Here is a 13,398-nt window from a genome sequence, read left to right on the forward strand (position 1 = left end):
ATATATATATATATATTGGTCGTTATTGCTTCCATCGGCGTAGTAAAAGCGATCGAAGCTACCAGAGCGTTGTATCTTCGAAGTAAAATCAATAATCGAGAGATCTGGTCCAACGAATCCAAATGAGAACGCTTTGAATTAGGAATCTATGTTCGAGTTTCAAATTTTATCTGCTATATCAAAGATATTTATTTATTGAGAATATCGTATATATATATTATTTGATTTATATGAACAAATTTATAAGAAATATTGTATATTATAATTAGATATCTAGAAAGTTTAACGACGAAATAGATTATTTAGTTTCCTTCAAGATGGAAAAAGATTTTTCTTAGTAAGTGACGTCGAGATGATTCGCGCTAACGTTCACAGATGCAAAACTTCTCTTCTCCCGTTCACTTTTCCATCTTGTTAAGGTCGCATTAAAACTTTTTGCATGACATGCCACTGTTACCTATTACTTTAAATTAAATTACCAATCTTTTTTTTTCCCGCTTTTCATATTTTTTTTTTTTCCATGGCCATATAAATTTAAATGCGATTCCCGAAAGGGGAGCTCTTACAATAGCCCCCTTTAACTTGTTTAACGTTATCCTACTTACAACATTTTTATTATGCATAGATTAATTATAAAAAAAAAAAAAAAAAGTCAAGTGAGTTCTTCCAGATTACTTTTTTTTTCATGAGTCTTTTTTTTATGCACTCTTGCAAAACTGAAACTATACTTTTTTATAAATAATATCAGTGACCGTTGATTTATTATTCTAATGAATTAATTGTAAGAGTAAGAAAGTCAACAAAATAAATAAAATAAAAATAAAACTTTTGGACAATTCATACTTTAATTTTATATTTTTGGTAAATTTGTGTTGTGTGCTTTTTTATTAGTTAACAGTTCTATAAATTTCTGTTTTACCGATCGACAAAACGAGTGTTTTTTGTTCGATATAATGGAACAGTTGTTGGTAACTGGTATTATAAGTCGATAAGGCAGTATTCTTACTGCATTTACCATCGTGGAAATATGCAGATGACTAAAATTTTTCTAGTACTTGAAGCAGCCATGTCTATGATACAATTTTTGAGGGTAAAAATGAAATATATATTCAACAAATAAAACAATCTTTGAATTAAAAGTTAATAACTGTAAAATAAAAATAATTTTACATCGGTACAATAAATAATTGTAATTTTTATTTCAAATTTGATACTTGCTTTTTTAATTATAGTTATGTAATACACACCATCGTAAAAAGAATAAAATTAGCAATACTGTGATTTCCGTTATATTACTATCTTTATTACTTACAATTATATTAATTAAGAAAAAAAATGCAAAATTGTGAGATTTTTTTTACATGTATTTAAATTGAGAAATAAAGCAACAGAAACTACTCGAAACATAAACTATGCTTTTAGCTAATTGTAAAAGATAATTAACGAACGTAGAACTCAGCATTAGTTTCAGGAATATCGTGATGAAAATGAGAAAGTATTATAAAGAGGTCATGAATGTTCTTAAACTATTAACAACAATGATTTTAGAATTATAATTAAAAATGAACACGCGTAAAAAATGCGTAGAATACACTCAATTTTAATTATTTGGCAGTTATTTGAAATTGAAATCATATAAATATTGAAATTTAATATTGAAATACTGAAGTTATTTTTTCATTAATCTTGTATATAAATAATATACAGATACTAAAAGTGTAACTCTGTGAATGCATGAAAATAAATTTATAAACAATTTTATAATTTATGATTTATTATAAAGACTCTGTAGAGAAGTTATGCGGTGCTTTGAATTTAGAAATTTGGCACTGGAAACTAATAGCCTTTGAATAGACTCTTCCTCGTTGCATAAACTTTCTCATACGTAATTGGTAATAAGTTTTCCAATTCAACAAGCACGATCCACATTTTCTGGGTGTATCAATTTGACCCTGTTCTTACTTATTGCCTCGTGATCATGCATCAATTAATATTGCAGCTAATCCGCGCTAGAAATTAATTGCAAAACGTATTCAAATAACCTGAACGAACTTTCTCGAGAGCACAGAGAAAAGAGAGTTATTTACTATTCCCTTCAATGAAACTCTCGCTGATGTGAGATCAAAGAAATGTAGTTTATTATTTTGAACGGTTAAGAAATCACGGTAAACTGTTTGAATAAACAGTAATTTGAGAGTAAATATTTCCTTGAAAGTAGTCCCATGCGAAGAGAAATTCTTGAACTACATAAAATATTTTGTTTTTCTTCAATTAATGTATGACAAATTACAAGAAATCGTTTAAATTTACAATACAAAATAATCATGCATAATGTAGACGTCTACGTAATTGTTCGATTATACAAATTGAACAGAACACGAATATACTTTTAATCATTCTCGTTGAGTACATATACCGTTTCATCAAACATTGGCAAAGTGTGTAGAACGTGAACAAATTACGAAAGTTATTTGAAACACACGTGTATGTTCTGTGAGTCTTAAATCAAAACGATTCTGAATATAAAGACTTATCGTTCATACACATAAACCTACGCCACTGAATAATAAACGTTCATCACAGAGTTCTTTACATCTTCGAAAATATAACAAGAATATTCATTATGTTTTATAACTCTCTTTTCTCTTTTGTTATTCATTACTTAGATACATCTAACAAAACAACGATTCTATGAAGAAATAAAAATGATTAGAGAACATTTTAATTTGTAACATAACTATCTGAAAATGAATTGATTTTCAATCATTAGATATATGAAACAAGCTTAAGAAAATTCGTTCTCATTCCCATCGATAATGGTGAATTCGTGTAGTCGAGTACATGCAATTAGTACACATGGGCGAGAATACATTTGAGTGTTTATGAAGTAAAATAGTTTACAAATTTACATCACATTAACACATTAAATATATGCACTAATATACTATAATTACATATTTAATGAATTTAACTTGAAAGCTTTTCTAACAAATGAAAATAATGTGTATAAAAAAAAGCACCAGTATCTTAAAATCATACATATTGAAATAATTATAAAAACAGGGAGTATACTCGGTTTTTCATGTTTAATAATTGATCATCCGTTGTTTTTAATATTTTTTAAATGCTTTTTAGTATCAGAGTCAGTTTAATATCCATTAACAGTTTCGTTGTCCAATTTTATTCAACCATGTATTTAGCTATTGAGCGACGAACGTGTAAAAATAAGAATAATACACACACACAAAGTAAATTTGTTTAAAAAATATTTATCTATAAAATTTGAATATTAAACAATTTAGATCTGATATATTATTAAATGAAAATTTTCAATTCGAAGTTATCATTAATCAAGAACGTTAAAACAAATGTATATTAATTTAAACAATCTTAAATATATTAATAGAATAAATGAAAGTATTCGATTTACCTTAATTGATTGATAATTAATCGAAAAAAATAAGTATTGTAGTCCAAAAGCACCAAGTATAAATTTGACGCACCGTCCTCTTCAAAATCCAAAGGTAAACTGACTCCATTGTCTTCTGTGAAAGTTCATTTATTCAATGTTGTTTTTATTACTTTCTGAAGGCTGTATATGTATACAACGTAAATGATATTCGTCATAAATAGAATTTGTTTTTCTAAAAGACACATAAACAACAACTAGAATTTTAATTGACTTTCATAGAGAACAACGACTCAGTTTACCGTTGAATTTCAAAGGGGACGGTAGACCATACCTATATTCCGTGTTTTTGGACTACAATACTTATTTTTTTTGATTAATTATCAATCAATTAAGGTAAATTGAATACTTTCATTTATTCTATTAATGTTTAAGATTGTTTAAACTAATATACATTTGTTTTAACGTTCTTGACTAATGATAATTTCGAATTGAAAATTTTCATTTAATAAAATATCAAATGAAAATCAGATCTTAAACACATTATATTAATAGTTTGGTAGTAAAAAATCTAGTTAGTGTAACGATATACGATTTTAAATAACGACATTAACTGTATATTTTTAAAATTTCTTCAAAATTTATGTCAATTTAACATAAAATTTCGAGACAGGTTCTTTTTCTCAACACGCAAACTCGCAATTTTACGTGACACGTAACTCATACAACATGAGCATACAAGAAGTATCATCACCAAAATAGCCATGTTCCTGTCAAATGAAACCGCAAATAGCAAGCTCGATTACGCATAAAGAAGATGAAATATTATACATCCATTTGGAAAGACCATTTGGAATTTTACAAACGTTTTTGCTTTCTCTTTACTTCTCAAATTGTTTAAGGTAGCAATGGACAATTCCACCACATTCTTCTCTTATATTCTTTTTCGAAAAAATTCAAAATATTCTCTTTGTACCTTAAAGTCGCGTCCCTGGAGGCAGAAAATAAAAAGTAAACACGAAAAATGATGGCGTACATAGGGATCGGATGAAAAATAATTTTCTTTTTTTTTCTTTTCAGACTCCAATTTCTCTCACGACAAAATGTGCATAGCAACTGTGCACGTAACATCACAGTATGTCACCTATTAATCATTTTTAGCGGTTTACCTCTTTGCGATTTTGGCCGCTTAACGTTGGTTCGAGAGGTTTTTTGATTTACCGTTTTGGTTATTCAATTTTGATCCTTGTTAATAGCCTTGCAACGTATTATTAATAAATCCTTAAACATGCTGGTGTATAGCATTTGTTAAAGTCCATGTTCCTGGAATGCTTTCCGCTTTGGCATACAACCAAGTAATATAATATTTCGAAAGTAGTGGAAGAAAAGAAGAGAGAGAGAGAGAGAGAAAGAGAGAAAGAAATCGTAGACATTTTTTAGATATCATATTAAACAGAAATGTAAAAAAAGATCTTTAATATAACATCGAATATCAAAGAACATTGTCAAAATAAAGTATTCAAATATTTAATCTTTCGTTTAAATATTATACATCATCAACTATTTTAACTTTAACAATAATCGGAAGATTGCAAATAATTTTGGCCTTTCTCTCTCTCTCTCTCTCTCTCTCTCTCTTTTTCTCTTGTTAACACTTTCGTGTTCCGATTTACTAAATTAACCGCGAACATGACGAACGATCGATCAAACTTCAAGATTGGCTATGAACTACTGTATCATGAAAAAGAGATTTTATATTATCGTATTATGAAGAAAAAACTATAAAAAAAATAAGTAAATATTTATTAAATTCATTCAAATAGAATACGACACGTGTAACAAACAATAATGCTAATATATATAATATTTAAATGATACTGTTTTTGAAATACATAGATCAGATGTTGGCTTAAACGACATACTACACGAAAGCAATAATGTCTTTGGTTATTTTTTAAAATGTATGAACAAAAAAATGATATTTTATCATCCGAAAAAATAAAAAGACAAAATTCACATTTATATAACTTATTGGACGCTCGGATTTTTCACTTGATATTATAAAAATGATATTATTTGAGATAGATATGGACGCGAGTTGAAATAATTTATTAAACGAAAATATAATAACGCCAACAATATATTATAAATTTATTTTATAATAATTCGCGCGCGTGAATTTAAAGTTCACGAATAATAATTAATATTCGTACGATAAAGTTTTTTAATGTGAACAGTTTAATTAGATGTTTTGATAAACTAGATATTATATCTATATATATCTCATATACATATACATATCTCAATAGTAATAATGAGTTTGTCGTAAGTACTAAAGAAGGATGAACAAATTTACAAAGTAAGACGAAACTAATAAGAACTTAAAATCACAAAAAGGTCTTAATTATAATGGGCGAACATCTCGTCATTTCTTTTACGTATATAATAATGTATTTTTAAATAGATACTGGGGAAAAAAATATTCCAAAGGAATTTCACTTAATTCGAAGTACTCATCTATTTGCGATATAATTAAAATAATCCGCATTAATAAACATTAATTACTTTTGAAATCTATCTTATTAGTTTGCATTTCTTTAATCTTGCTATTACAATTTCAAAAATTATTTATTTCAAGTAACTAAGATTTCTAAAACTCATTCCTATAAGGCACAACTAACCATAAAAATTTATTACTCAAAGGATTAAATCACTAAAAGAGATTAAACGTATACGTTTGAGCGTGTGCATGCGGTAGTGTGAATACGTGACGGCGGCGCTTTAACAATGACGTCAGAACAGGTTCGATTCGAAATGCGGCTAACGAAGTAGTTGAAAAAAATGAAGCCGACATTTTCCACTCTCTTCCATATACGCACAGATATATGTACATAATATATTTGCACTATATACACGTACAGAATCATACATAAATAATACATAGGAAAATGTGATTTAGAATAGAACTTATAATATAAATTTATTTCAGAAGAGTTTATTTTGATAAATTAATTTTCATCTTTTCGAATAATTTTCTATACACACACACACACAAAGTAATAGGTACTAGAATATCGTCGTTTTCAACTGCAAAAGACCAATTTAATCATACACATTCAGAATAATTATCGGCCGTTTACCGAGATTTCGAATTCTAATAGAACAAAATCGAAAATCGTAATCTAGGTCAAGGGAAAATGGAGGAGCAGCACTTGCTACGGTTTCCAACCACGCGAACACATATACAATAGAAAACTAAAACGCTAATTGTATGCTAGCTTGGGGGTGTTAAGGATTATACTCTTCTGTATAATTACGAGCATGCGAGAATAGTTGTGGCATCGAGAGAGCTTTTAGGAATTGAAATATATACACGCGAAGGATTTTACGTAAGACTTGTGAAACTATGACAACTTCTTATACTGTCTTACGAAGAAAATGAAAGTAAAAGTAATAAAAATAAGAACTGAATTTCAAATGTATAGAAGGTATACTTTAGATAACGTATAGTTGCTGTATATATATATGTATTATGTGAACATACAAAAACACAGAGAACAAACATACGTTCATCGTAAAAAGTACTCGTTTTAAAAATCATTTCTTCTGTTTTCTTCGTAGCAAAAAAAGAGCTGGAAGAACTCTTACGATGGGAAATATATCTTGGGTAAAGTGAATGAGAGTAAAAGAGATAGAGATAAAAAAAAAGAGAGAAAGAAAGAATTAAATAAATATTCAAGAAGAAAGGAAGCTTTTTCTTGAACGTGTATCTCCTATGTATTTTTTTCATGCTGATCACATTTGATTTTTATTACGAACTATTCGTTGGCTGTTATCAATATTTTGTGCATATATGAATATTAGTTTACTTTTTCTAACATGTGAATATTATTATAGTTAATAAAAAAAAAAGAATTAAAAATTAATATTGTCATCGAATAATTAAAACTACAGTATTGTTCTCCACGAAGATCTTTAAAAGACTAATGACTGCTGCATAAAAAGTCACAAATGTGTATTCCAAAGGAATGACAACAGATCAATGCTTACCGAATATAATATTTACACATTGATAAATATATAATACACGCGATGAATTTAACGAATTTTAAAAAATTTATCGTACTTTTTTTTCTTTTAATTCATATAATATATTAATATATTAAAATTTGTACGAGTTCATATCCAAATTTAGCTTGAAATGAATAAAAATAAATTATCTTACAATTTTAGCCACTTATCTACATATCAATATTTGTCCAAGGTTACAATATTTATCAAATTCGATCATTCACGATTACTAAAAAAGTCTTGAATTTTAAATATTAAAGAATCGCGATTATTTATCTTTGATAAAATAAAATTACATTCCGAACTACGGATTACTTTCGTCGTCGTCGTTTATAGGAAGAATTAAAAAAGGGGGAAAAAATTGAACAAGATTTCATATCGTATAGTGACGGAAAGTCAAAAAAGAACGTTCACAAAAATTTTAATTAATCCAAAGCATATATATATACCCATCTGCCTATATACCTGTATTATCCTTACAAGAGCTGGGAGAAATTGGAAAATTCCAAGTTAATTAGCGTTAATCCTTCCCCTTTTTTAATAAGTCATGAATTCGCAAAAAGAAAGAAAAAAGAAAAATGTCCTTTGATTTTGTAAAAGTCAGCCGAAATTGAATATCTTCTTTGACGAATAAAATGTGCATAACTCACTCTTTCTCTCTTTCTCTCTCTCTCTATATATATATAAGAATATGATATTAAATGTATTAAAAGAAAAATGAAGAAACAGAAATAAGAAAAACAAAATTTGATTTAACTGAAGAGAACAAATAGAGAATCAAACGAAATCCTAAATCTTGAGATTGATTCTTGACAAATTACGTATGATCGAAATCCAATTATATTTCCCAAATGTTTCAATGATTCTCTAAAATTGTTTTTAACGATTATATATTTTAAACAAATATGATCCGATTGTAAAACGAAAACAATATGGTTCGATAAACAATTACGAGAACAAAATTGAATCAATCTCTTATAACGAGATTTTATCGAACGTATGTAACGTATCGAAAAAATTTCGATGAGAAAAATCTAATTAACCTGTTAATCGATTGAAAAAATAAAATAATAGATGAAATTAATCTATACTCGTGAATAATTAATTGTTTTGAACAAATATCTACTGTCAATAAACTGGATAATATGAAAAAAAATTCGGAATATCCAACAATGCCTAAGGTTTAAACTAGATCAAATTAATTCAACAATAGTCAGGCAAATGAGTTCTTCTCTGACAATAGTGTTAGAATAGACCGCCTGAAGCAATTCAGTTATTGTTCTGGTTACATAACTGTCTAGATAATAACCACTACTATACAACTATAAGTGTACCTTTCTCTCTCTCTCGCTCTCTCTCTCTCTCTATATATATATATATATTTTCTTACTATGGAAAATCATAATGTGCTTTCTCTCTTTCTCCCTCACTCATCATAGTAAATACCTAGAACATGATACCATCGTCTATACGAAGTTGATTCTATTATCCGTAATACGCAATCATAATTTATTCTCTTTAAAATGACTACCAATAATGGGTTAGAAACTAAAGCAAGAAGAATATCATATAAAGTAAGATAGCTGATTTATTTCGAAAAAATCCGAAAATATAAGATTCGTTTTCCAATATGAATTCAATTCTCTTATAACAGATTATTATGAAAGTAGTTTTAATGTAATACGCGTTATAAGAACTTTTCTATAACATGGTGTTCTCATGGTAAGGTTTGCATTCGACAGAACTTTTAAATAAACTAGGGTAACTATTATACATCACGTATGTTTTCATTGGAATTTTATTTCATTTAAAGGACGGTTTCCATACAAGATATGGAATAACAGACGTTGTTTTAGGAAATACGAGTACATTATAAAAGCTACTAATAAAGTTCATGCATTTGCCGGGTGATAAAAAATTTAAACAAAAAAATGAAAAAAATGAAAAAGCAATTATATTGAAAAAGGATAAGATTTTCATATATTTAGCGTGCTAAAAAGCAAACATTTCGAAAGAATAATGCAATTTTATAAGAGAAAAAATAAAATAAAGGTGAAAAGTTAAGCCCAACGAACTTACAAATCACTTTGACGAGGACACACGGCCAAAGAAGTAATGACCAGGAGGCTAAAAATCATCGACAATCTACTACTCACTCTAAAAAGACTTCGGAATCGCTTCGGGGCAACACCAACCTAGGCAAGACGATGGCCTTCTTCCGTCTGCTCTTCAATGTTTGCGCGGAGAATTGGAATTCAGTGGTGTGTATCGGTGAATGTGGACTAAGTATCGTAATTTTTCGATCGCTGCCACCCGGACTGGTCAAGGAGAAAACGTTCGATGGCGGTGGAAGGCTTAAATGTTGAGGTAATTTTCTTTCGAGGCCGGTATTCGCGAATAGACCACGACGTACCTCAGCGTTAAGGCTTTCTTCGCGATGAAGATTGTCACTGCTTTTAGATTCGCCCTGAGTGATAATTCTGCGAACGTCTTTGCTAGATGACGTGAGAAAACTCCGATAGTGAGTTTTCGAAGTTGTCAGGTGAGTTTCCGAAGAAGAGGACAAGGATTCTAATGACTTTCTTTCGTCGCTGTAACGATCGTCAGCACTGAGAAAGTTTCGCGATGAACGTAAGCTTTCCATTGATCTTGCTGTTACTTGTCCACTACTACTACCACCACCACCAGTTGTTAAAAGATGTTGTTGCTGTGATGATTGCTGTTGTTGTTGTTGTTTTTGCAATCTAGACAAACTTTTAACTTCGGGCTCGTATTCTTCCTGACTCGAACTCGATTGTGGACTCCGTTTGCTCATAAAAAGACCGAGCCTCGAGCCAGTCGAAAATCTGCTAGTTGTGCTACGTGTAGTATTATCTTCCTCGTTAACGCAAATGGTCGTTGATGAAAAACAATGACTCGTTTTTTGACGACCCATCAAAAGTGACTCTGCTTCCTCAGGAAGATCCACTGAGTGCCTGTCAATTCCGGATATCCTGTTGCCTTTCTCATCGATTACTAATGGCTCGCGACAGTAATCCTCGTCTTTAGGTATATTCTCGACCTCATTCTCGGAAGCGTATTCCATTGTATCGGATTCTTCGGCGGAATCTTGTCTACGAATACTGATCTGACCGCCGAATGTTCTAACTGATGAATAATCAAGCGCGTTAGTCGTCGTAGTTGTCATCCTTGTTTGTTTAGTTGCCGACATAATTTTTTTCTTGATCAATTTGTTAGTCAAAGTCACCGGTATGTCCTCCGTGTCATCCTCCTCCATCTCGATAAGACCTTATTCTCAATTCACAAAAATATATCGAAAATCTTCTATCATTCGGGTTAATGTGAAAATTTTGTTGCTCGGACAATAAGGGCTGGGATTAATTTGTCAAGAGTTGGGAGGGGTTAAAAGATGTCACAGTTCGTCAGAAAATCATTACAATTGTTTTGATTATTCGGTTTGCATTGATTTCTTCGGTTAGAACACCATTCGGATGATTTAGATGATTCTTTTGTATAAAAAATCAATAAGATTTGACCTCTTCTTCGATTATTTCAGTATTTTTAATAGGTACGAATCATTCAGCATTGTTCTTTCCAGTTTTTTGTTAAGTACATCTTGCCAATTTTCGATCGAGACGACGACGACGACGACGACGACGACGACGACGAAGCTGAAAGTCAAGGGTACTTTACCAGACTGTTTCAAAAATACGAACGAATCGAAACACTTGGAATCACAGGAACGCGTATCGGCTTTTGTATAATTACTTCACAAACATATTCACGTTTATACTTAGAATATCATTCAGAAGGATCAACGTCGTTCTTAGGTAAGATTATATAGTAAAAGCATTGAATCAAACGAGAGTAACCCATGGAAACTCATGGTTCTATTTGTTTAATGAATCTTTGATATAAGTGTACGTGCACGCGCACGCGTTCGTCTGTGTGTATTATAAAGAATTAGCTAACGCAAATTGAAAGGGAATTAATCTATACTCATCCCTAGAATGATAGATCTTTAACGATAGATTTAGGAACGCTTATAGGCTTAATATTAAAATTAATAGATCAAACGTACTAAATATTTGAAGTAGCGAAAAAGACATCAATGAAAAATATATCTAATTTATACATAGACACTAAAATAGAAAATATAAAAAAAAAAAAAAAACGTAAAATAAAATTCTTTCGCGTGTTTCTCTCGTTTGTAAGATAAGAAAAGCTTGATATTTCCTAATCACATTTTTTATTTCCTCCTTTAATTATCGCTATCGGACCAATCCCTTGCACGCACCTGAAATAGACTTCTCGTTTCCGGTTTCAAGGCGAAGTCAAATATCTCTCTCGGTATCCTCGAATCATGGTATCGCGTGACTGGCACTAAATCCTTTTTAAAATACTTTACGAACTTACACGGGGCAAACCTCTTTCCCTTCTTCCTATAATAAACCGACTTTAATCGTTCGTGTCTATCAACAACTCAATCTTTTATCATCGAATAATGTTCTACGCATTTCTAAACCCTAAAGCTCCAATTTCTCGGTTCACCTTTAACGTAACACTTACGTAAATTATTATTTATAAATAGAACAAAAAATACATCACAATTCTCTCTCTCTCTCTCAATTATATTTAACAACGAAGGATATTTTTACTAATATTTGTTATTAATTAAATACAACTGTTTTCGACAGTAATCGTATTTATTATAATACTGTTAACCTATCAATTTTATCTACAAATATGAAATTTTAATAGACCAAAGGGTAAATCAAGGGAAACGTATTTATGAATAAACGAACCATAATTAAGTTTAACGTTTCAATGTGATAATCCATGCGATTAATCTATCTATTCATGTACGTTATCTCTTTCGTGTGAGATTCGAATAAATTCGTTATAATGGTTGCGCGTGAAACAATGAATACAATGTGAGAGAGAACGTTCTATGTTTTATGTTCGTTCGCTAGTGCATAATCATACCTTTCTTCTATTTTATTTCTATCAAACAGAGTGAAGATAAAAGAAAAAAATTAATAAATAAAAAAGAAAAAAAGAAGAAGAGTTTTTTAGAATACAAACGAGTTGGCGAGGGAAAAAAGTTACGAAAAAAAACTACTCGTCTATTTCAATGGATAATTGTCCGGATACACTTTGACCATTTATACAAATGTTTTTTGATACGAACAATTATAATGCTCTTCTGAACGCTGTTGAAGTGTCTAACGTAAATAAAATAAAATACTTCTTTTATTTTTGTTCACTTCAATTTTGTCGAGAATATCGAACTTTTCAAATATAACATTAGTGTAATATAAAATGAATGTAACTCGTGTCGCATCGTATCGAATTTGATTTTAAATTTAAAAGAATTTATGATGAGGTATCGTTTTTTCGTTCGTAAATGATGCAGAACGTATGTAAAGAAATATAAATCGATCGAGAAACATTTTGTCAAAATCACCTATTTATTCAAATAACAACTGGCAGACAACTGACGTTTGTTGTTTTTAATAGCAATCTTAAAGATTATGTATTTTCGATTTTATTCTGTTTACGTACTTGAATTATTTTGTAAGCTTGTGAATATTATAATATATACATACTCCCAACCTAAAATAAATCAGTATAGATTCAAAAATACATGAGTAGTGTTCAACAACAAGTATAATATATTACTGCTTAATGCAATTAGAATAATACATAAAACAATTCAGTTCACTAATAAATTTAGCAAGACAAAGTTATTTTTTTCTATTATTTTGCAATTATTTCTATAAAAATATTTATCAAGTAACTAATAGTATACCTTTTTCTAAATGTTTCGAAGAAAACAACCCTGGGCAAATTTAATTTCTATATTTTTCAATTTTTTTTGCAATTCTTTGCAAAAAGAAAAGAAAAAAAAAAGAAAA

At 29.6% G+C, this 13,398-nt stretch overlaps 1 protein-coding gene across 10 annotated transcripts in view; it reads right to left on the minus strand.

Annotated features, from left to right (window-relative positions):
• LOC106785808 (cAMP-specific 3',5'-cyclic phosphodiesterase) overlaps positions 1-13,398 on the minus strand; it is a 325,274-nt gene that overhangs the window by 96,914 nt on the left and 214,962 nt on the right. For 4 of the 10 annotated variants that reach the window (XM_014746585.1, XM_014746567.1, XM_014746559.1 and 1 more), the window contains exon 1: positions 9,637-11,151. The exons of 5 other annotated variants lie outside the window; for them this stretch is intronic. In XM_014746585.1, the coding sequence (XP_014602071.1) occupies positions 9,637-10,757 (1,121 nt within the window). In that variant the 5' untranslated portion in view covers positions 10,758-11,151. Of the gene's footprint in view, positions 1-9,636; positions 11,152-13,398 lie in introns of those variants that run through there. One more of the 10 variants, XM_014746576.1, reaches the window with a different exon arrangement.

This window comes from Polistes canadensis, unplaced genomic scaffold (genome assembly GCF_001313835.1).
Source record: "Polistes canadensis isolate GaletaPanama2010 unplaced genomic scaffold, ASM131383v1 scaffold_3, whole genome shotgun sequence".
NCBI lineage: Eukaryota > Metazoa > Arthropoda > Insecta > Hymenoptera > Vespidae > Polistes > Polistes canadensis.